This window comes from Balaenoptera borealis (assembly GCF_965194805.1).
Source record: "Balaenoptera borealis genome assembly, chromosome: 10".
Taxonomy (NCBI): domain Eukaryota; kingdom Metazoa; phylum Chordata; class Mammalia; order Artiodactyla; family Balaenopteridae; genus Balaenoptera; species Balaenoptera borealis.
This window is the reverse complement of record NC_138874.1, coordinates 11,682,353-11,704,911: the sequence shown is the minus strand read 5'-3', so window position 1 is coordinate 11,704,911 and position 22,559 is coordinate 11,682,353. Positions and strand designations below refer to the sequence as shown.

The 22,559-nt window shown below is 43.1% G+C and overlaps 2 protein-coding genes across 2 annotated transcripts in view; both read left to right on the top strand.

The window, feature by feature from the left end:
• The window catches only part of MAP3K21 (mitogen-activated protein kinase kinase kinase 21), a 134,098-nt gene extending 130,509 nt beyond the window's left edge, over positions 1 to 3,589 (top strand). The window contains exon 14 of the transcript XR_014249062.1: positions 1,946 to 3,589. The gene's annotated coding sequence lies outside the window, so the exon portion shown is untranslated. The remainder of the gene's footprint in view (positions 1 to 1,945) is intronic.
• Positions 3,590 to 12,967: 9,378 nt separating this feature from the next.
• Positions 12,968 to 22,559, top strand: part of KCNK1 (potassium two pore domain channel subfamily K member 1) — a 47,389-nt gene continuing 37,797 nt past the window's right edge. The window contains exon 1 of the mRNA XM_082407701.1: positions 12,968 to 13,561. Coding sequence (XP_082263827.1) covers positions 13,207 to 13,561 — 355 coding nt within the window. The 5' untranslated portion in view covers positions 12,968 to 13,206. The remainder of the gene's footprint in view (positions 13,562 to 22,559) is intronic.

Below are 22,559 nucleotides of genomic sequence, written 5' to 3'. Positions count from 1 at the left end.
TGCTTTCATGTCTGTGGTGAGTTGAGTACAGCTGTTTACAGTCCAGATATATATTACCTGAGATGTCTCTGCATAAAAAAAATTTGCAGAGGCAGGAAGGTTGAGAAACAAAGGGACTTCTCACCTCCTTGATCATTTTTAGGTAATTATAGGGGGACAGAGTAACAGATTTTTCCTTAGTGATAACTAACATCTTTATAGAATTGTTATTTATTTAGTTATTGAAGTATAGTTGACTTACAATATGGTGCTAATTTTAGGTGTACAGCAAAGTGATTCAGTTATATGTTTATATATATATATATTCTTTTTGGGATTCTTTTCCATTATAAGTTATTATAAGATACTGAATATAGTTCCCCGTGCTATTCAGTAGGTCCTTGCTGTTTATCTATTTTATATATAGTAGTATGTATCTGTTAATCTCATATTCCTAATTTATCCCTCTGCCCCCCCTTTCCCCTTTGGTAACCATAAGTTTTTTTCTATGTCTGTGTGTCTGTTTCTGTTTTGTAGATAAGTTCATTTGCATCTTTTTTTTTAGATTCTGCATGTAAGCGATATCCTATGATATTTGCCTTTCTCTGTCTGACTTACTTAGTATGATGATCTCTATGTCTATCCATGTTGCTTCAAATGGCAATATTTCATTCTCTTTTATGGCTGAGTAATACTCCATTGTATATATGTACCACAATAAAAGCTAATATTTATTGAGAACTTACTATGTGCTAAGCACCTTCCCAAACCTTTACATCTATTAATTCATTTAGTCTTCGCAACCAGCCTATGAGGTAGGTACTATTTCTTATCATTCCCATTTTACAGTTGAGAAAACTGAGCCACAGAGAAGTAAAGTAACTTGTTGAAAGTCACACAGCCAATAAATGACATAATTTGAAAGACTGAAAGAAAATTGAAAAGGCAATGACTTCCAGGTTAATCTCTCTATTTCAAGGTCAGCTGATTAGTAACCTTAATTCCATCTGCAAAGTCCCTTTACAGCAGTACCTAGATTAGCATTTAATTGAATAGCCAGGGGACAGAAGTTTCTGGGGATCTTCTTTAGAACCCCATCTACCACTCTGCTCTATCTTGCTGATGCAACACTGCAAATAGCCACAGGTCAGTGGGGAGTGACCACTAATGCAGTAGGTTTGCTTTAAAAGCAAGTACAGGACAACCATAGAAAATACTAGAGCAAAACTCTGAATTCTTGTGGGGACTAAAATGTACCATGTCTATCCGACTAATTTTGCATCTTGTGGGAACAACTCAGATACCACAAGGAAGAAATGAAAAGCCCTTTTTGTTTGTTTTGTTGTTGTTGTTTTGGCCACCCTGCGTGGCTTGTGGGATCTTAGTTCCCCGAGCAGGGATTGAACCCATGCCCCCTGCAGTGGAAGTGCCAAGTCCTAACCATTGGACTGCCAGGGAAGCCCCCGAAAAGCCTTTTAATTTGGGGTGACTTAGTGAATTAAGGCCTCCAAAGATAGCCAGTTATAGAATATGGTTTCACCAAAATCCAAAGTGTCTGATGAGGGGGAGAGTTTCAGGAAAAGTTCTGGGCGGGGTGCTGCACAGTGTTTTAGCTCCTGATACTGTCTGCTTAGGCTGTGGTGTACACACATGTGCTACAAACTCCCTTCCTATTACTTTGACACATTGATAATTACAGTTGTATCCTCCTTTCCTGAATAAAATAGATTTACCATCTGCTTTATACTGAAAAGAATATCTAAACGTTTTCTGTACTTTGGAGAATATAACCATGTTGGATCATTTATTAAAAAAAAAAAAAGCAGTAGCCCATCTATAGCTTTTATTTAGACTTTGTTTATTTATTTACAATCTGCCTTCAATTAAATTTTTACTTTAGGGTCAATCTGTGACTTGCTAATTCTTGTCTCAAATATTTTCCTAACTTTTTTTTTTTTAAACACAGGTCCCTATCCACCACCTGCTATCTCAAGCCCTAGCTCAAGGATGACTTCCCTCAGGAAGACGGTTTGGATAACCCAACCAAGTTCACAGTGTGTCTTTTATCTTCCGAATACTTGGGACTTTTATTAGAGCCCCTCTGTGAAAACTAATTGCACCCCTGCTTTAGTATTCAATAGTGCTCAATTATATATGTATGTAAAAATGATTTTCCTCGATTCTCACTATTAGATAGAGACAGGTGATGGGTTAATAACATTCCTCTTTGTTCTTTTTCTTTGTTAAGCACACAAAGAAAAAGAGGCTTCAGGACGTTAAGTGACTTGCTCAAGCTGCATAGCTAGTAGGAGATGGAGCCCAAGTCTTCCAAAACCCAACCTAGCGCCCTGCTCTTTACCCATGGGTCTTTGTGGCCCTAGGGACCATTTCTCCGCCTGTTTCCTTAGTTTTCTCTATCACTCATCAGGTCCCTGAGGACGTTGGCACATGGCTGATGCTGCTTCTCACACCTCAACTCCTATCATCTTCCTGGGAAATAATTAACATCCACGTGGGTGTCCCATCCAGCAGCCAACACCCTTGTGTTCTTGAACTTCTTTATTCCAATAATCTTATACCTTTACTATACTTCTACTGCAAAGCCAAACGGAGTCATTTTCTAGAGGTATTCATATATGAAAAGTAAATTAGATAACACCATTTTGATTTCTATCTCTACCAAGAATTCTCTGAGCTCCAAGCTCGTGTATACAACTGCCCAGTGGAACATGTTCTCTTAGATATCTGAAAAGTATCTCAAACTCAGCTTGTCCTAAACTGAAATTGTGAGCTTTCCCTGCAAACCTTATACTCCTGCAGTGTTCCCAACTTCAATTAATGACACCACTATCAACAAAATGGTTAAGAATCCACCTGCCGATGCAGGGGACACAGGTTTGATCCCTGGTCCAGGAAGATCCCACATGCCACAGAGCAACTAAGCCTGTGTGCCACAACTACTGAAGCCCGCATGCCTAGTGCCCGTGCTCCAAAACAAAGAGAAGCCACCGCAATGAGAAGTCTGCATGCAGCAACGAAGACCCAAAGCAGCCAAAAATATAAATAAATAAAACAAACAAACAAACAAACTGGAGCAATTTTTTTAAAAAGCCCGGAAAAAAAATAATATTAAAATTAAAAAAAAACAAAAAAAACTGATACACAAGCCAGAAACCTGATGCCTTTCTTACCACCTAGACCCACCTACTCACACTCAGTCCAGCCCCAAATCTTGGAACTTTCTCAACTCTATGCCCTTGTGCTCACATTCATTCATTCATTTTCATTCCACAACCATTTATTGAGCCCCACTGTGTGCCAGTCCCAGTAGCTGAGGCTACAACCACGGACAGAACAGTGATCCTTGCCCTTATTGTATCGCCATGCACTGAAGTAAGCTGCCGTCATTCTCCTCCTGGGACACCTCTCCCAACCCAGTGGTTCTGTCAGTATCCACTGCTGCTCTACTCAGACCCATTCTTCGCACTGCAAAGAGGCCATTTGGAAATGTAAATTCTTGTGCTGAAAACTCTTCCCTGGATTCCTAGGAAATTCCTAGGAACTTACAATTTCCTGCATGGTCTGACCCCACTTAATTTTCTTTTCTTCTTTCCTTTTTAAATTTATTCTATTTTATTTATTTTTATTTTTGGCTGCGTTGAGTCTTCATTGCTGAGTGCGGGCTTTCTCTAGTTGCAGTGAGCGGGGGCTACTCCTCGTTGCGGTGTATGGGCTTCTCATTGTGGTGGCTTCCCTTGTTGCGGAGCACGGGCTCTAGGCGCGTGGACTTCGGTAGTTGTGGCGCACGGGCTCAGTAGTTGTGGCTCGTGGGCTCTAGAGCGCAGGCTCAGTAGTCGTGGCACACAGGCTTAGTTGCTCCACGGCATGTGGGATCTTCCTGAACCAGGGCTCGAACCCGTGTCCCCTGCATTGGCAGGCGGATTCTTAACCATTGCGCCACCAGGGAAGTCCCCCCACCTGCTTTTCTAGCCTCTTTTCCCACCTGTTCCAACCCCTCCCTGGGTCCCACCTCTTTTTTTAGTAGTTAATTCCTATCATCTTTCAGCTCGACTCAGTGTGTACTCAGGGAAGCCTTTCTGATCTCCATATTCAGACAGACTTCCCTGGTACCTGCCTTAGAGTTCCCTACACCTTACTCTTCATATTTAGTTAGTGTTTGACCCTCATTTGAATATGTTCCTTGAAGACAAGAAACATAATCATTTTGCTCACTGTTATATTCTCTGAGCCTAGCACAATTCTTGTCACATGGCAAATATCAATCTCTAGTTGTTAAATGAAGCAATAGATCAATGAGTGAACAGCCCGGCATTCACGTTTCTCCCTTCCTTTGTCTATTGCTTCTATGCTACTGATTGCAGTCATGCCTACTTCCTCTGGAAACATTCTTCTTCTTTTTTTTTAAAACATTTATTTATTTATTTATTTGGCCACGCTGGGTCTTAGTTGCGGCATTGGGGATCTAGTTCCCTGACCAGGGATCGAACCCAGGTGCCCTGCATTGGGAGCGTGGAGTCTTAGCCACTGGACCACCAGGGAAGTCCCCTGGAACCCTTCTTTATCAATTGTCTTCTCTCTTCTCTTGCTTCTAATTCAACTTCTCCACTGGCTGCTTCCCTGTGATACACAATCACGTTCAAGTCTCTCCCGTCTTAAACACACATGTCCACACACACAACCACACACGCACCTTCTACCCTATAGTCCCATCAGTGGGCTTCCTTTCTTTCCATGGAGTAACTTGAATTAACATTCTAGGCTTATGGATTTCACTTCTCTGCCTCTTTCGCCTTAACTGCAACAATTCTTGTCCCCCCTAAAACCCCACAAGGTAAGTTTCTCAACAGCTCCTTTGTTAAAATTTTTTTAATTTTTAATTTTTATTTTTATTGAAGTATAGTTGATTATAATGTTTCAGGATATATATATAATATATATATATACACACACATACATGTATATATACACATACATATATGTGTATATATATATATTCTTTTTCAGATTCTTTTCCATTAGCATGGTCTTGCTTTTTCTAGAATCTGTAAGAGGGTGTTTGGTTTTGTTTTTAAAGGTGATGGGAACAGGGAACTCTACTCAATATTCCTTAATAACCTATATGGGAGAAGAATCTGAAAAAGAATGGATATATGCATATGTATAACTGATTCACTTTGCTGTACACCTGAAACTAACACAACATTGTAAATCAACTATAACCTAATATAAAATTTAAAAAATTAAATTAAACTTAAAAAAAATAAAGGTGATGGGCAGGGCAGACATTCAAAATTAAAAGTCTATTAGAGGATCTTTGCCTTCCATTGTAAAAAAGCGCCTGAAAGGTCTTCTTTATATATGGAAAATCCTAGAATCCAATAGAACAAAATTACCCCCAAATAAATCATTTCCTGTCTAGGGTCCCTTGGGCAGTCCTTGTGCTAAGAACCAGTTCCCTCACATTGAAAGCGAAAACAGATAGTTATTGCATAAACACAAGGTGGTTGACCATCGTTCTAAAAATATTTCCCACTAAACAATATGCTGCTGCCTGGGGAAAGTGTAATCGTGATTATTTACTAATCAAACAATCAAAGATATTTACTGTACATATGTCATGTGAAAGAATTGTGCTGAGTGCTATCAAGGGTACAAAGAACTAAGAGACACGGGAACTCCTCCTAAGAGCGTACAGCCCTGTGGGAGGACAGAGCGTGTACTCATAAAATGAATGATACAAGGAGGTGCGTGTTAGGAACCCAGTGATTTGCACAGATAATGTCTGTAGCGTGAATTCAGTGAGAGAGAGAGAGAGAGGAGTTTTTGTGTGTTTTGATAGTTAAAGAGACCCGAAAGGAAGATTTGGAAGGGGTGTTGAAATACAGGAAAGTTTATGTGGAAGTGGCCTGTGATATGGAGGGAATGAAAGATTCTAGGATCTGGGGGAGGTACTGATACAGCAAACTGAGCCGTGTATGGGGTGAGGGTTTACAGACTTCACTTGGTGTCCTGGCCCTAGAGTTCAGTGGGAGTAGGTAGGGAATCTCAGTGTGCCCAGATCTGAAATTTTTCCCTCTGAGTAGATGGGTTCTTGAAAAGGTAAAAACACAGACCTTCAGCATGAAGTCCGTCTGTGCTGGAAATCTTCACGGATGCCGGCTGGCACCCGTGTCCACGCTGCTGACCTGTGTGTCACATGCAAACACAATAGTTTATGAAAGATATTGTCCTAGGCTGTCAAGGAGCTTGCAGCTTGCGTGTATCACCTCGCTAGAAGTGGGACACAGCAGCCCTGATGATTGCTAGCAGCCTGGGCTGGACACTCCAGGAGACAAAAAAGATATTGCCCTGCTCTTTTTTTTTTTTTCTCTCGCTTTTCTACCATTAGGGCATAAACCCCATACTGTGTAATGGTCTGAAATCATTGACTAACCAAGCCTGGGGAGAAGCCATTCCAAGCTCCTGAGACATATGACCTGGTTTTGGAAAGAGCGATGACATGGCCTCAGGCTGCTACTCCCAACTCACCCGCGCCCAGAGTGCTCTGGGGCCCGAGGGGAGGGTTGGGAGGGAAGGAGGGGCGCTACTGGGGGTGGAGCCACCTTCCCAAGGCGCGTGGCAGCCAGAGCCCTGGATGTCGTTCCACTCTTTCAGCTCCTCTAATTTTTTTAAACTTCACCTTCTCCGTTTTTCATTATCTTACTTCCAGGAGAGTCCTTTTTTCTGGTCCTTTCCCTCCTTATCTCTTGTACCCCTGGAGGGCAGGTTAAATAACGATTGAATAAGAAACGAGGGGGATGGATTATGTTTTAACATCCACAGGGAAAGTGAGATTGGGAGGCATGGTTAAAAGACCGAGATGAGGGCAGGGAAATTACCAGCATCCCTTGCGCCAAGGGTGGACAGTCTCTCACAGGCTTGTGTGGCCACAAGGACCCTAAAGGGAGTCATCTGTCACTTGCTGCCCTCCCAGCAGATGCTGAGCCTGCCTACAGGCTGAGCCTGATCTGCCCTCCTCCCAGGATGGACCCCTCCCATCACAATAAGGGGTGGGGGCAGGCAGCAACAAGCTTTGCCAAAGATGACGGAGAAGCTGGGGGTCTGCTCGGTCGGGGTTCCCTGGCACTGGGCATGACCCCACCTGGGAGTTAGGGGCTCCAGGGCTGGAGCATCTTGGCAGTCCCTGGTTAGACATCCAGCAATTTTCAGAAGCACTTCAGGGCAACTTTGTGCTTCATTTGCTTCACTCTTTTCTCCCCATACCCTTGACTTTATAAATGGTGCAACCGTAAAATCTCAGATTCGGAAAGCACCTTAAATGACAAAAGGCTCTCCATTTTACCTTTCAAATCTGTGATTGTTTGCCTTCTGCTTGAGCAGTCATGGCAGGGAGCTTTCTAGAGGCAGCTCATTCCATTGATAGTCAAGTCATGTGATTAGAATGTTCTCTCTTGCTGTGGTTTTTAAATCTTATGCCCTATATCTTCCACCCATTAGTCCTAGCTCTGCCCTGTGAAGACTTACAAGATAAACTCACCCATTTTTTTTTTTTATCTGCACGCAGCTATCAGATCATCCTAAATTTTCTTTCGTCAGGGCAAATGCCTGGAATACGCCTGCCATTTCTCCAAGCTGGGCCTCCAGACCCATCACTAGCCAGGCGTATCTCATCTGGGTGTGTGCCAGGTCACTGAGGCCCCTTGTGCTGTGTCCCACCTGGACTGTCCAACATCCTCTGGAAGTGAAGGATGTCTACTTCTTCAAGGGCCCTCATCATGGATACAGCCTGGAGCTAGTTGGAGGATGGGGAAACTTCAGCCCACTCGTAATGCCTGTATCCCACTGTCAGCTCAAAACGCTGACTTTTCAAAAAATTGTGGTAAAATACACATAACGCAAAACAACATCTTAGCCGTTTTTAGTGTACAGTTCAGTGGCATCAAGTACAATTGTATTGTGCCACCATCACCACCCTCCGTCTCCAGTACTTTTTCATCTTGCAACACCGAAACTCTGAACCCATTAAACAATAACTCCCCATCCCCTGCCTCCTCTCCAGCCCTTGGCAACCACAATTCTTTCTACTTTGTCTCTGTGAATTTGACTACCCTAGGTACCCCATGTAAGTAGAATTATACAGTGTTTGTGCTTGAGTGATTGGTTTATTTCACATAATATAGCATCTCCAAAGTTCTTGCAGATGGTAGCATGTGTCAGAATTTCATCCCTTTTTAAGGCTGAAAAAATTCTGTTGTCAGTATATACTACATTTGGTTTATCATTCATCCGTTGATGGACACTCGTGTTGCTTCCACGTCTTAGCTATTGTGAATAATGCTGCTATGAACACGGGTGTACAAATACCTCTTTGAATTCCTGTTCTCAGTCCTTTTCGGTATACATCCCAAAATGGAATGACAAACACTAACACTTTGTTTTTGCCGCTGATTGACCTGATTTCACCAACCCAGTGTTTGTGAATTTCACTTTTTGATCCCAAGGGAAAGACTTTCCTATGCAACTCCCATCTCTACGAATTGTTCCATCATCTCAACCTGCTGAGATAATTAAACCCATTTACATGAACTGTCTGCCATTTATGCCTAATTATCATACAGCACAACAGCAATGATCGCTTACATCATTCGCTCCATGTCAGATTAGCTTGCCAATTCTGTGCCAAGTGCAAGGTTTGTTTCTCACAAAGCTTGGTCACGTGTTTCCAAATTATGTTGATTAACGAGAACACTGATGTAGGAAGCAGCCCCAGCCTGGTGACATACCGTCTCTCCCACTTATTTCAACCCCCTCCCTTCCCACCTTTGCCTACTTCTTGGGAAGCTCTGCACTCTTCTCTGAGCTTTCTTCCACATTCTCATTTCTTTTTCCTGAGAAATGCTTGGGATGGCCTCTGGCACACTGGCGTGGGGTAGCTCCAGCTTGTATGGTCCCCAGGAGGAGGCCGGAAGGGAAGTAGCTTCTCAGCAGTGTGATACATAGAAACCACGTGGGGTAAAGGTTTTAACAGAAGGAAAAAAATCCTACCATCACTAAGATTGCTAACTGTCCAGCACAGGGGGCCGGGAAGAAGAAGGAGACAGCCAACTTCTATCACAGTGATACCCATCAACTCCAAGAGCCAGAAATACAGGAATTTTGCATCCCTCAGCCCAGCCCCGCCTCCAGGCTTTACTCAACAGATCTCACCCTGCAGGGAAGGACCTGTCAGACCACGCGTATGATAATTTCGTTTCTATCTGTAGTCTGAAGTAACAGGTGATTTTATTTTGTTTTTTTAAATTTAATTCTTATTTTATTTTAGAGTATAGCTGATTTACAATGTTGTGTAAGTTTCAGGTGTACAGCAAAGTGATTCAGTTTTACATATACATATAGCCATTCTTTTTCAGATTCTTTTCCCATATAGGTTATTACATAATATTGAGTAGAGTTTCCTGTGCTATACAGTAGGTCCTTGTTGTTTATCTATTTTATATATAGTAGTGTGTATCTGTTAACCCTGAACTCTGGAGAAAACCATAATTCGAAAAGATAAATGCACCCCAATGTTCATTGCAGCATTATTTACAGTAGCCAACACATGGAAGCAACCTAAATGTCCATCGACAGAGGAATGGATAAAGAAGATGTGGTACATATATACAATGGAATACTACTCAGCCATAAAGCAGGTGATTTAAAAGTATTTGGTATCCCTGGTCTAGCTGTTATATGGAACTGAGCAAGCGCCTCGGCCAGAGAAGTGAAATATGGGAAAGAACAGCAAACGCATTGGAAGAAAACATCTAATGATGAGTTTTAAAGTTAGGCATAGTCCAGATGCATGCTGCCCTGGGTTCTCTATTTTTTTTACTTAAAAAGCTCCCCCCAAACTTCATGGCTGAAAACAACACCTACTTTATTAGAGCTCGTGATTCAAGCCAAGTTCAGCTGGGAGATTCTTCTGTTGCAGGGGACACTGACAGAGGTCCCTGGGTGGCGTTCAGCAGGTGGATGGCCGGATCTGGGGGGGTTGAACCTGGCATGTCCTGGGCCTCAGTGGGGATGGTGGGGAGGCTCGTTCCACTGGAACTGTCACCTGGAAAGCCTACACGCGGCCTCTCCAGCATGGCAGTTTACCTTGATCAACCTCAAGGTAATCAGAGATCTTAAGTTATGGCTGGGAGCCCCAAGAGAGGGGTGTTCCAGTGAACGATGTCCGAAGCTGCTGGCCTTCTATGATCCAACCTTGAAATCACCTAGTGTCACCTCTGTTGGTTGAAAGAGTCACAAGCCCACAGAGTTTCAGGAGTAGGAAACACAAAACCCTACCTTTTGATGAGAAAAGGGTCAAAGAATTTGCAACCATGTGTTAAAGCTGCCATATATGTATATGTATATTTGAGGGCACGATGATAAAGCCACACTGGTGTATGCAGGTGTTAACCACATGTACCCCACAAAATGCAGTGTTCAAAGGGTTCAGTGGTTTGGGAGGAGGAAGAAATCACATCCCTCCGGAGCATCGAGGTGTTGCGGATGAGGTATGGCATTTAAGCAGGCCCTGAAGGACAGGTACATGCGGTACATCACAGATAGAGATTGGGGCAGGGACTGTCTGAAACACATGAGCAGAGACACTGAGGCCAAACAAACAAAAACCAAACAAACAGTGACACTGGGAGAAAAGGCACCACGAGAGGCAGAAGGACAATGAGAGTGTGCTGCAGGTGGAGGTGACCTCGGGAGCATGGAGGTCCCCCGACATGTCACATTGGCAAAGATCAAGAAGGATACGGTAAGAGGGGCAAGGGTTACAGAGCACGGGGCAGGGAACGTGTTACGGGATGGTGTAGACTCGAGGTGATTTTTTGAAGCGGAGAGAAAAGAGCTAGCAGAGCAGCAAGATTCAAGTTATAAAAGAGTAACGGACTGGCTGGGGAGGTGAAGATTCCTGGAGACTGAGGGGCTGGGGGTGGTGGCTTCAAGACTTCACCTTGAAAATAAGCAGGAGCTGTTTTCCTCAGGGTAGCAGGAAAGGAAAGAAGTAGATTACTGATTAAGAGATTTTGAAGTGAAGACAAGTAAAGGAGAGGGATGATTTCAATCCTCCGAGTAAAGGAGGAGGTAAGCTCATTTCCTGAAAGCAAAAAAAAACCACTGATGAGGATGTTAAAGATTTCCATGAAAATTTCTAAATAAATGAACACAAAATGGTTTTCATTTGGTTGGGTTTTTTGGTTTTTTTTTAAAATTTCTTAAAGTAGGCAGATAGGAATTGTACTAAATAATTGTACTAAAGAATTCAGTTTTGTTTACTTTTAATGTTTCTCTGGATTACAAAAATAGGTCCACTGTAGGGAATTCCCTGGCAGTCCAGTGGTTAGGACTCTGCGCTTTCACCGCTGAGGTCACGGGTTCAATCCCTGGTCAGGGAACTAAGATCCCACAAGCTTCGCAGCACTGCCCCCCCCCCCCCAAAAAGGTCCACTTTAGAAAATTTTTAAAAATATAAAAATGTCAAAGAAATAAATGTCACCTATATACTCTACTATCATCCAAAGACAACTCTTAGGAGCTGGTTTGATTTGCAGTAGATCTATTATGCAGATAGTTCTGTTTTACAATACAAAGTGCAAATATTTTTCATATTTGAGATTCTATACATAAGACCATATATACTCTAAACATGAGATCGCTTAGCTTCAGTAGTCTTTAAACACATCTTTAATATGGTAACCATGCTGTAGAGACACCATAATTTATTTATTGATTTAACAATATTTTATTGAAGTATAGTTGATTTACAACGTTGTGTTAGTTTCTGGTGTACAGCAAAGGGATTCAGTCATACATATATACATTCTTTTTCATATTCTTTTCCATTATGGTTTATCACAGGATTCTGAATATAGTTCCCTGTGCTATACAGTAGGACCTTGTTGTTTATCCATCGTATATATAATAGTTTGCATCTGCTAATCCCAAACTCTGAATCCCTCCCTCCCTCACACCCCCTCCCGCTTGGCAACCACAAGTTTATTCTCTATGTCTGTGAATCTGTTTCATAGAAGAGTTCATTTGTGTCATACTTTAGATTCCACATAAAAATGATATCATCTGGTATTTGTCTTTCTTTATCTGACCAACTTCACTCAGTATGATAATCTCTAGGTCCATCCACGTTGCTGCAGATGGCATTATTTCATTCTTTTTTAGAGATATCATAATTCATTTAACCATTCCTCTATTTTGGAATAGTTAGATTGTTCCTGACTTCATTATTTCGTATATAATATAGATATATATTGTTTATGAACAGCTTTCTCTATAAATCTTTGTCTCCCTGATTATTTTTTCTTAGGACACATCACGGTGTCAGAGCACATAAACTCTTTCAAGGCTCTTGAAACCTACCCTCAAATTGCCTTTGCAAAAAGGGTGCACCATCTAGACTCTGGCCCACAGCAAGGGCGTCCCCTTAAAAAGAAACGCCACTCGGGAAAGCTCAGTTGCTTCTGGTAGTTGACATATTGGGACCTTTCTTCACTCTTCACGTTCTAAAGAATTAGGGTTCAGAAATGTGGCTTTTCCAAAACTCTGCCTTCCTCTTCAGGTTCCAGGTGCCTTCCAGCCCTGAGATTCCGGTCTTTTCACCATCATCACTGGCACCAGATTCCTCAACCCGCTCCGCCCAGTAAGAGAAGATGGAAAGTATTCCAGCGCTCTCTTTGTTGTAATAGTTGCTTTAAGAAGAAATAGGTGGGAAACGGTGTAGCTGAGACTGGGGTCTTGGAACGGCAGCGAACAGCCCAGAAGTGTGTACACACACACACGCACGCAAGCACACACTCCCTCCCACCCCGCCTGCCGGGCGCTCGGGCGGGCTGGGAGGGGGAACCTGGGCGGGGAGCCGGAGGCGCCGCGCGGCGGGGCGGGGCGGGGTCCGGGCGGCCCGGGGGGCGGAGTCAAGGGCGGGGGCTCCCCGGCCGCGCGCCCAGCCCCTCCGCGCAGCCTGCAAGTTTGCTCGGCGGTCTCGGGCGGGTCTCAGGCGCCTCTCGGGCTACCTGAACCGGCCACCACGTCAGCGCCACATCATCTGGGTGTTTTCTATTTGCAAGGAAACAGGAAAAGAAGGGCGAAGAAGCTCTCCGGAGCGGGCGGGCCGGTCTGCGGCGCGGGCCTCGCGGCCGGACGGCGGAGAAGATGCTGCAGTCCCTGGCCGGCAGCTCGTGCGTGCGCCTGGTGGAGCGGCACCGCTCGGCCTGGTGCTTCGGCTTCCTGGTGCTCGGCTACCTGCTCTACCTGGTCTTCGGCGCCGTGGTCTTCTCGTCGGTGGAGCTGCCCTACGAGGACCTGCTGCGCCAGGAGCTGCGCAAGCTGAAGCGGCGCTTCCTGGAGGAGCACGAGTGCCTGTCGGAGCCGCAGCTCGAGCAGTTCCTGGGCCGGGTGCTGGAGGCCAGCAACTACGGCGTGTCGGTGCTCAGCAACGCCTCGGGCAACTGGAACTGGGACTTCACCTCCGCGCTCTTCTTCGCCAGCACCGTGCTCTCCACCACAGGTAGGAGGCCCGCCCCGCGCCCCCGGCCCCGATCCCCGATCGGCCCCCTGATCCGCCCCCCCCCTTCCTCCTTCCATCCCCGGGCCCCTCCGGCTCTGATCACTGGGGACCGGCTCCGCGGCGCCGGAAGCCGGCGAGGCGGCCTCAGAGCGCGACTCGGGGGTGGCCGCCCGGAACTCTTGGATCGTGGTCCCTAACCCTTCGGCCTGGGCGGCTGCAGGGGTCCCTCGGGCTGTGGTTTTTAGTTCGCCGCATCCTACACCGGACCGTCCGCTTGGAGTCGGTACCGTCCTGGCCAGCGCGCGGCGAGGCCGGGGCCGGTGGAAACTCTCCGGTGCTCCGAGGGCGCTCACCTCCCTCCCGCCCCCATCCCGCCCGGCCGAGGCTGCGGAACCGAAGGGTAAAGCGTTAAAGGGTCACCTTCCGGAGGGGGCCTCTCTTCGGATGATGCAGTGGTGTTTTCGGCTCTTTTTCTATCGCGGGGGCCGTTTTAGGGTTAGCCGAGTGACGTGTCGCTCTGTTCTTCGCAGGTGACCTCTGAGCGCACAGGCCGATCTGGTTTCTTTTCGGAGCGGGAGGAGGGATGAGGGAAGGGAGCATCCGATTGCCCGTGAACCGGCAAAATGGGGGCACCCTGATTCAGCATTTTCTTTTTTTTTTTCAACTTTCCGTGTGCGAGGCCACCCTTGAACTCCTAAGCGCCACTTCGCTCGCACCGCTCACCCGGCAGGACGTTCTCGGATGGAGGATGTCCTTCCTGGGGGCGGGAGGAGGCCGGCCCCGCGCTCCGGGGCGCCGAAACTGTGCCAGATTGGATGGAGCAGGCTGAGTTGTCCCAGCCGTGGCTATGTGAGGCACGTATATACCTGAGGGGGAGGTGTTATCCTTTGGGATCTGGACCCTGGAAAGTGGTCTCAGAGAGCATGCAACGCGCCGTCCCGTCTCTATCCATGAGGTCAGTTCTTTGAACAGTCCATCTTGGCTTCCACAAGGTCACACGCTTCCTGGTTGCCGGTGTCGTCCTGGAACCTGGGCCTCGTGATTTCCCTGCCAGGGACGTGCAGTACCCCATCCCCCCACCTTTACAGGTGAATCAACTTTGTGTTTCTCGGATTCTGCCTTCTCCCCATACCCTCTCGCCGCCTCCCAGGGTTTATTTCTTTATAATCCCCTTGGGTTAAACCCAGTTCTGCTAATCATTTGGTAATGAGTAACGGTATACTCTCCAGGTATCATGTAATATGGTGATTCAGAAGTGTGGGGTGAATTACTAAACTGACAGGAGTCTGCCCTGCAATAAACAGAAGTAGAATTCTACTTTGTATTGTGATGCTTTCTAAAAGTAGCCTTAAGACAGACCTGTTATCTTACTTTTTAACTTTTCCAACGCTGCTCTTTAGTTTTTTTTCTCCCGACCAGTCCAGCTTTGGCTGTCTCTACCTCACTCTGTTCCTTAGATCCTTTAGAACTCACCTTGTCTTTCCTTTGGAGTATGTTTGTGCGAAATCGGGAATCATGTCTTCTCTGCAGAAGTAAGTGGTTTCACTGAGCTGCAGAAGGTCTGCAACTAGGTCACAACGTTGGGTAAATATTATGGAGAATGATGATAACTTTTAGATACTTTCTAAATAACGGGACTTCAAAGAGGGAACAGGAGTAAGAACAGTATTATGAGGAAAAGAACAGGTTTGCTGCTCCTGGGTGGGATTTTCCATCACTGACGCAGCTCTTGTATAATCTCAACATCAGATACACCTAATTAAATGTCAAAAATACTAGTTTACATCTTGAACAGACAGTTCTTTCCCAGATTCCCTCCCTCCCTTTTTGCAACTAGGAAAATCTGCAGTTCTTGTTCAAAAAAAAAAAGGTGGGGAAAGATGTCTTATTATTGGTATTCGGATTGCATTGTAGTTCCTAAGAAAGTGTGTATTCAGGCAAAACAAGAGTTCATTTAGGAAATCAGTGCAAGGGGGCACTTAAGGATAAACTAGATGAAAAACATTTGCTTCTTGGTTTGTAAAATTAGCAAATCAGTGAATTCTTGTCGTTGATAGAATAGAATTTATTAATTCAAATAGAATGTTAATAAAAATGTAGAATTTTATTCTAAATCATAGATAACTCTTTTCTCGGTTTTATATTGACCCATCCTGTGACATGTTTGATGTTCCATGTGTTAACTGGTTTTGTGGCAGAGGATCAGGTAATTTTTAGGGTCAATCTAGTGTACTTCATTGCTAGAAAAATATTTTCTGGAAAAGCACCAGGCAACTCAAATGAATTGGAATCGTGGTTTATGCTTCTCTTCAGGTAGATATTAGACATGCTGTAATTTTTTTTTCTTTTTGAATTTTATTTTATCTATTTTTTTATACAGCAGGTTCTTATTAGTTACCCATTTTATACATATTAGTGTATATATGTCAATCCCAATCTCCCAATTCATCCCATCCCCCCCACCCCGGCCAGCTGTAATTTTTTAAAAATTCTTCTACCACGGATGATGGCAACTCACTGAGATAATTGTCACCTTGTCAATCAGTGCTGTCAACCCCTGGCTTGGCCAGAATGGTAACAATGGGCGTTACAAAGATGCGGTTCTTGGTAGTCATCATCGTAACACAGGAACATGAACTCACTGATCGCAGAATCTTCTCCCAGAAAGTACAAGCTTCCATTTCTGGAAAGAACTGGGTAAAGTCTTCCTTCATGGTCTGTTTGGAAGAAGCCTTAAGTTGGTAATTCAGCAATGTTCTCTTCATTCTTTGCTCTGCCAAGGACTCTGAATTATTTCCAGCAAATAATTGAACATCTCTTTACTTCTTGATTATAAAAAGATCTACAGCAACATCTACATGGAAATCGTGAGCATGGAAGAAATTGCAGTCCACTTTTACCTTTTCAGAGGGCAGGGCTGTATAAAAATAAAAGGAGGAAAAATAAATAAATAAATAAATAAAAGGAGGTGGTTATACATGCGGGTATTTCCCACATAACTTTTCTACTGTGATTTTTTTTTTTCAAGGATTAAAGAAATAATGTCTAGGTGACATTTGGAGAGTAAGAAATAATTTTTATTAAAGTTGTCCTCAGTAGCCATATAAAATGGTGAGCAATCTCATTCATTCTTAAGAACAGTTTGTCCAAAAACGGGTATGAATTTCATGTACAATATTCTGAGCAAAAGCCAAATACAAAAAAGTATTAGTCTGTAATTCCGTTTGTGTGATGTTCTAGAATAAACAAAATTAACATCTAGTGAAATATACAGTGGAAGAGAGGTAAGGACTAGGGGATAATTCTGAATGAGGAATGAGCACAAAAGTAATTTCTGGGGTGATGGAAGTAATCTGCTTATTGATAGGACTGTAGTTGACACCGGTGTATGGATTTATCCAAATACATTGAACTTTGGATTTGTACATTTGACCATGTGTAAATTTTACCTAAAATAAGGGAACCATAAACAACAACAATATGATATGTATAAAAATGATTACTACAGACATCTAGAGGGTAGTTACTAATGAAATGGCAGGATGGAGTGTTATTCTGGAGGGTCTCATGTGTCTTCTTAGTTACTAGTGTGTTACATTTTGTAATTTAGATGGTGTTTAGGTAGTTGTCTTTATAATAATTTTAAAATATACAAATATGTTTGATATACTATTCTGTACATAAATTTCAGTACTTAACACAAGGTTAAAAGTTTATGTGGAGTGAAAAGGTTTTGCTGATAGCTATGCTAATTTTTGAAAAAGAAGAACCAAGGGATATGTTCAACCAAGGCTCCTGATTTGTCCCTCCCCCCAGCGTCTCCCCTTTGGTAGCCATGGGTTTGTTTTCAGGATCTGTGAGTCTGTTTCTGTTTTGTAAATAAGTTCATTTGTATCATTTTTTAAATGGGATTCCACATATGAGTGATATCAGTGATGTTTGTCTTTGTCTGACTTGCTTCACATAGTATGATGATCTCTAGGTCCATCCATGTTGCTGCAAATGGCAAGATTTGCTTCTTTTTTATGGCCAACTGATATTCCATTTGTAAGCAAGACTTAAACACAGACTTACAACTGTAAAACTCCTCAAAAAACATAAGGAAAACTTCTTGGACGTTGGTCGTGGCAACATTTCTTGGATTTCACATGAAAATCACAGGTAGCAAAGCCCAAAATACAAACGTGGGACTACGTCAAACTCAAAAGCTTCTACACAAAGGAAATAATCAACAAAATGAAATGGCATATATTCTCTTTATCAGGGTGAAGTCCTCTTCTATTAATTGTTTATTGAGCATTTTTACTATGAAAGAATTTTGATTGTTGACAAATGCTTTTTCTCTAATGACATAATTTTGTGATTTTTAACTTTCTATCTTTAATATGCTATAATATATTATTGAATTATATTAATTAAACTAATTTTGTATTTCTGGGATTAATAATAATAATAAAAAAGAACAGTTTGTCATGTCAGTTTACTACATATTTGCTTCAGTATTCATCCCCCTAAGCAAGGTTCTATCATGATGGTGGATGGGGAAAATATACAGTTTTTGTATGTATATGTGATTAAAGCTGCCTCGACCTTTGCTGCTTTATGAGTATGGGGTCCACACAATTGCTCAGTCCCCGTTTCCGTCCTTTGTAGGCATGCTGCCTTGTCCCTCTTTATGAAGAGATGTTTTAAGACTCTTATTTAAATGGCTCAGAAAAGGAACTAAATTTGGCTTGTTTTCTAATGGCCTTTGTTTTAGTCAGGTCGGCAGCATTGGCAGTTTTCAAAAAAAGAAGGTGGAAAAAGGTAATGGGAGGTGCCTGATGGATCCTTAGTTTTCAGATTATTTTCAGAAGGAGAAGTGTATTTTCACCGACAACAGATATTTATTGAGCTCTTAGAATAGAATAGGGGTGGGTGAACTCTGGCTTCAGGGTCAAATCTGACCCACCACCTATTTTTGTGTGTCCCAAGCTAGGAATGGTTTTTATATCTTCAAATAGCTGAAAAAAAAGTCAAAAGGAAAACAGTACTTCCTGACACATTAAAGTTTTTTGGAAATCACATTTCAGCATCCCTAAACGAATTTTATTGCTCTACAGCTGCACAACCATTTGCTTCTGTATTATGGTTGCTTCCCACGTCCAATGGCAGAGCTGAGAGTTGCAACAGAAACTAGAGGCCCATGTGCTCTAAAATATTAACTGTCTGGTGTGCCCTAAAATATTAACTGTCTGGCCTTTTGTAGAAAAAGTTTGCCAACCCCTCCTTAAAATAATGCTTGGAAGGAACTCTAAGTCAGAGGAGTTCTAAGTGCCTTACTTCCTTTTGGAAAACTTTCTAGAAGACAGTTTAACTCCTCAGGTTTCTTTGTGCTGTTTTTTTAAAGTGGTTTGCAACATTTAAATTATGCACTGCCACCCATAGCCTCTTCCAGAACAAATGATTGTTTATTATAGGATGTGTCACTAGTTTTTGGTCAAATCTGTGACACACTGCTTTTTTTCTTTTTTTTTTAATGGTGACAAAGCTACACTTCATGTTGGGATTACCTTATCTAAAATGTGCGGTAAATACTATATTATATCTGGAGCAGAAATGACAACGAGGAAGGAAATTCCACCAGAAGCAAACAAGCAAACTCTATCAGCCAGAAGAGAGATCTGACATCCCACGTGCAGAAGTTTGCATATTTATTCACAGGAGAGCCTTTGGTCTTGATTTTGAGCCTTTACATTTAATTCTAACAAATTCAATGATCTGGTTTTCCAGCCCCTAAAAAATGAAAAAAGGAAAGGCACAGCTCCAGGCAAACATAAGAGAAAGGTCATGAAAAGACACATACCTTAAAAACCAGGGAAATAAAATGATACTGTGTGCCAGGCAGTATTTCCGTATATTATCTTCCATGTATTGCCAGGAAGTGATGAGGTGTAGGTATCATTATCCTCTCTTTACAGAGGCTGGAATGGAAGTTTTGCTTGAGTGGCTTCTCTAACTAGGTCACAGAGCTAGAAGTGACTGGCCTTGATTTGAATCCAGACGTGTCTGAATTAAGAACTTGAGTTTTCCCTAGTGTCTGGGCATAGGGGGTTGTTTGGGGATGACTCCTGTCCCCCAGATTCAGATGTTGAAGTCCTCACCCCAGTACTTCAACATGTGACTATATACTTGGAGGTAAGACCTTTGAAGAGGTGATTAAGTTAAAATGAGGACCCAGTGAGAAGGTGGCCGTCTGCAAGCCAAGGAGAGAGGCCTCAGAAGAAACCAACCCTGCAGACACCTTGATCTTGGACTTCCAGCCTCCAGAACTGGGAGAAAATAAATTTCTTTGTTCAAGTCACCCAGTCACTTTGTAATGGCAGCCCCAGCAAACTAATACAGAATTACTCAAGTAATTATTTTTTAGTTGTACAAATAACCCCTCCACCCCTCCCCAAAAAATATAGGAGCACAAACATAATTTTTAAGGTCTTTACTGTTGCAGCCAACAATTTCATTTGCCTGGGTTGGATTGGACATCCTTGTTTTAGAACACAGTCTAGTAATTGATATAATTGAAATATATTGAATTGATAATTGAAATACCGAGAACAATACTTCAACATGCTTCTGTTTAAGAAAACAGAGATGTGTGTGATAAATTCTAGAAACATTTCCATCCAATAATGATCAAAGAGTAGATATTAGTGTTTAATGTGTAAACCCATACCTGTCTATAGAACATCAGTATTTTGAAAGGTTTTTTTTTTCAAGACTATAAATATGCTGTTATCTGTGCCTGTTTTATGGCACCTGGGACATACTGTACTGTTATAAATGAATGTATCTTGAAAGAAAGTATGTGTTGCTTTTATGATATGACTGTAAGTCTTGTCAAGAATACAATCTCCAATTATCCCAGTAGCCTAGGGAGAAGTCTGGTGCCTTTCAGGACAAGTAGTTTTATGGCACTGCTCGTCGTTGGGGCAGAGCACCTGTTGTCGTGAAGGAGGAGAGTGCTAGAAGTTTGGAGCAAGTGGAATTGTTAATGCTCAACCGTTTTAACCCATACCAACGTCCAACTCACGTGGGTCAACTTACTACAAGCTGGCTTCAGGCACAGAGACAGTGTCTACACCGTACACTCTCCTTGGCATAAAGTGCCCTGTGTAGATTTTATTCTTGAGATGTCATCATTCGATCGCAACTGTGGCCAAATCTGTGAAAGACTGAGATGCTTTGCTTCTCCGTTGACTGGTGTGTGATCATAACGCCTCTTACTGGCACGAGACAAAGGCTGTCTCTCTATCAAAAAGTGGGCAACTTCGGGGGTGTCGTCTTCACCGCCATGATGTTTCTTTCTCTCTCCTCCACTCGGTGCTCTGACTTTCTTTGTTCCTTCTCGGTGGATTCCTTGCCCTCAGAGTTTGTGGCCACTCTCTGTCGGGGCAGGGCTGTGCCCCTGATCTGAGGTCAAAATGAAGAAAGTGGGGTGGGGAGTTGCCGGCTTTCTTATTCCACACTTTCAACAAATAAAAACTATATTCTGTAGTTTTCAAAGAATATGCCATACTCTTGCTTGACTCTCATGGGTCTCTCTGGTCTTTTCCAATAAGTTTCTTTGTTTTGATTGTTTGTTTTAAATCTGGATGATGGAGGTGTAATTTCGTACGGGAAAATAGGTCCTTTTTAAGTATACAGCTGGATGAATTTTCCCACCAACATCATCAAGATAGAGAATACATCCATCACCCTACAAAGTTTCTTTATGCTCTTTTCTTGCCACTTTCTTCTACCCAGAGTCAGAAACTGACGACTACTTTGCTGTAGCTTTTCTAGAATGTCATATAAATGAAATGATATGGTATGCAAAAAAAAAAAAAAAAAAAGAAGAAGAAGGTGGGTTGGAGGTATAGAGGGGCTGTATCTGAAAGGGCTGTGTGATTCTCTCCCTGAGCATGAATCAGACCAGCAGGGCTTGTCTGTTATTTTCTAGCCATGTTCATGTTTCTCCTCTTGAACCAGTAAAACAGAATCAATTCTTTTTTTTTTTTTTTTTTAATAAATTTATTTATTTATTTTTGGCTGTGTTGGATCTTCGTTTCTGTGCGAGGGCTTTCTCTAGTTGCGGCGAGCGGGGGCCACTCTTCGTTGCGGTGCGCGGGCCTCTCACTATCGCGGCCTCTCTAACAATCAGTTCTTATATTAAAGAGATTAATTGGGTTATGTTAGACATGGGCAGTGTTTTTTAATTGGTTCCCATATGCTCAATCCCAGATCAGAGTCTAACTGTTTGCATTGGCTACTCGGGCTCAGGTCGACTTGCTCTGTGAAATCAAAGCCTGCCCTCTGAAGCCTGGGTGGATTGATACCTGGTGATGAGCTTTAGGCAGAAAGCTCCTGGGGAACTCAGAGACCCAGTTCATGCGGTGTCAGTATAACCCTGGCTAGTGGGTGCAGAGCAGAGACAGCAAAAGCACGCAGAATAAAAAATGCTAGTTTTCATTTGTCTTGAGTGTGGTCCATAGATTGCACATGAGAATAAGAGTTGGAGGCTCTGATGATCATGTCCGGCCCTTGTTACTGCTTTGGTGGCACCGTGACCCGAGTTAAGCTGTTTAATCAAGTCGATGCCTCAGTCCCCTTTCCACTCAGCTTTATGGAAGCCTCCTGCGGTTTATTCAGACCCTGGTTTTCATTGTTTGGTCTGAAGCACAGTCTGATCAGTGAGCTTTCTGCCTGATGGCTCCCATAACGCCTTGTGTACCACCTTATGTCGGAATAGTCCATTCTTCTGTTACATCACTTACCACCTTGTACTGACATCATTTGTTTTCCTAGCTGACCTCTCCCAAGAGCGGCCCTGAGGATGAGCACATTCTCAGCCTCCCTTCGCATCCCCAGCACTCAGTAGGTCCTCATTAAGTGCGATTTAAGGCATGTTTCTTCACATTTGGGAATCTGTCTCCTCTTCTGGAAAATGAGGAAGGTTCTAAAGATGTTCTTCACTTTCAAG